The following is a 1,800-nucleotide window of genomic DNA, read 5'->3' on the forward strand; positions in this document are numbered from 1 at the left end:
TTCAGGATCAGTAAAATCTGGATAACCAGTGCTCAAACAGGATAGGAAATCACAATGTAGAACTATAGATACAGTATGTATAGAGCAACAAGTAGAATGGCCAATGTGGGGTCAATATAAGTTTGTTTTTATTTGAAATGAAAACACACACATGAAAAAAAAAAAAAGAAAAACCCCACCCCATCCTCTTCCAGCAGTCCGCTCATCTGAGACTAACACAAACACTGTACATTGACGATATTTATAACAAGTTTCATATATAGATGTATTTAATTAAAACAAAAAGATTAATGTCAAATACTCAACAATAATTTCAGACTTCCTCATCTGATGTGGAGAGACCAGCTTGTCTGAGCGTAGCCTTTAGGAGGCGAATCTCAAGTCTGGCCTTGGTTTGCTGCGGTTTGGTCAGAGTCAGTTGTTCCTCTGCCAGACAAAGCTGTGCTTCTGCCCTTTCACTCTCTTTTTTTGCAGAAGTGCCTTGTAATCATCATCTTTGTTTGATGAAGGGCGCTTCAAGCCTTTCCTCTGAGATCCTGTGGCAACTAACACTGGCTCAACCAATGAGGATCCAGCTTCTTCCTCAGGAAAAGAGCTGAGATTCAATATAAATACGCTCTCTGGATCAGCCTCAGGAGGAACTGGCAGATTCTCCTCCTCCTCCTCAATCCAAGGCTCGCCATCCCCTACAACACCTTGAATACCATGGAGAGCTTGCGACTTCTCACCTCCAATGATGTCGAGGACCACATCTGTGTAATCTCCCCTCTTAAATGGCTTGTTGCCTGTTTGTGGGTTTTTGGCTTCAGCATGGTCCTTTGTTTCCCTGGCCTTAAGATTCTTCCACCGCAATTTGATTTGGTCTGTGGTCCTCCTCTGGCCAGACCCTATGGCATTCACATGTTATGTGATTAAAATCCAATCATCATTTTTCTTTTTGTTGGTATCCTTAGCAGAATTAAAACTTCCCACTATTGTTCCATAATGGCACCGAACACCCTCTAGTAGTGCATTGGTTTCAGCGGCAGTGAAGTTACAGCTTCTTAAGTCCATGGTTCCGTTGCTTTACTACAGTGAACATTGTTCATCAATTATAGGCCTTGGGTCCAATTGCCTCAATTTAACACAAGCCAAAACTAATCAGTTGTATCAGGTGTGTTTGAAAAAGACCAATTTCACACCCATATAATTCAGCTTTTCTCAGAGGATTCACAGAGAGCCAGTGAAATGGCAGGTGTTGTCCACCGTCACCACCGCTTTGCCAGGAGAGGATACCGTCAAAGGGTGTATGTTGAACGTACCAAGCCACTGGAGCAATACACCACTGAGGAGCTGTATGTCCGGTTTTGCTTTGGGAAGGCTGATATAGAGTACCTTGTGAACCTTCTCAGGCCAAAACCTCAACACAGAACCCAAAGGAGTCACGGTCTGTCTGTGGAAGACCAGATCCTCATTGCTCTCCGATTTTATGCATGTGGGACTTTCTATCAAGTTGTTGGTGACTATATGGGAGTGGTGAAATCAGCTGTGTGTGATGTGGTGACAGATGTGTCAATCGCACTGGCCAGCCTGGTCAATGAATTTGTTTTTTTTCCAAAGGACAACCAGATTGCCCAGGCCAAGCGCAGCTTTTTTCTTTTAGGGAATATGCCCAATAATATTGGAGCAATCGACTGCACACATGTGCATATACAAGCACCTCGTGAGAATGAATGGGAGTTCATAAACAGAAAGGGGAGGCACAGCATCAATGTCCAACTTGTGTGTGATGCTGACCTCATCATCACCAACTGCGTTGTC

General features: G+C 43.6%; 1 protein-coding gene across 1 annotated transcript in view; it reads left to right on the forward strand.

Annotated features, from left to right (window-relative positions):
* The first annotated feature begins 1,205 nt into the window (after window positions 1-1,205).
* LOC117942158 (putative nuclease HARBI1) overlaps window positions 1,206-1,800 on the forward strand; it is a 1,120-nt gene continuing 525 nt past the window's right edge. The window contains exon 1 of the mRNA XM_034867487.1: window positions 1,206-1,739. Coding sequence (XP_034723378.1) covers window positions 1,228-1,739 — 512 coding nt within the window. The 5' untranslated portion in view covers window positions 1,206-1,227. The remainder of the gene's footprint in view (window positions 1,740-1,800) is intronic.

The sequence above is a fragment of the Etheostoma cragini genome, chromosome 3 (genome assembly GCF_013103735.1).
Source record: "Etheostoma cragini isolate CJK2018 chromosome 3, CSU_Ecrag_1.0, whole genome shotgun sequence".
In the NCBI taxonomy this organism is placed as follows: Eukaryota; Metazoa; Chordata; class Actinopteri; order Perciformes; family Percidae; genus Etheostoma; species Etheostoma cragini.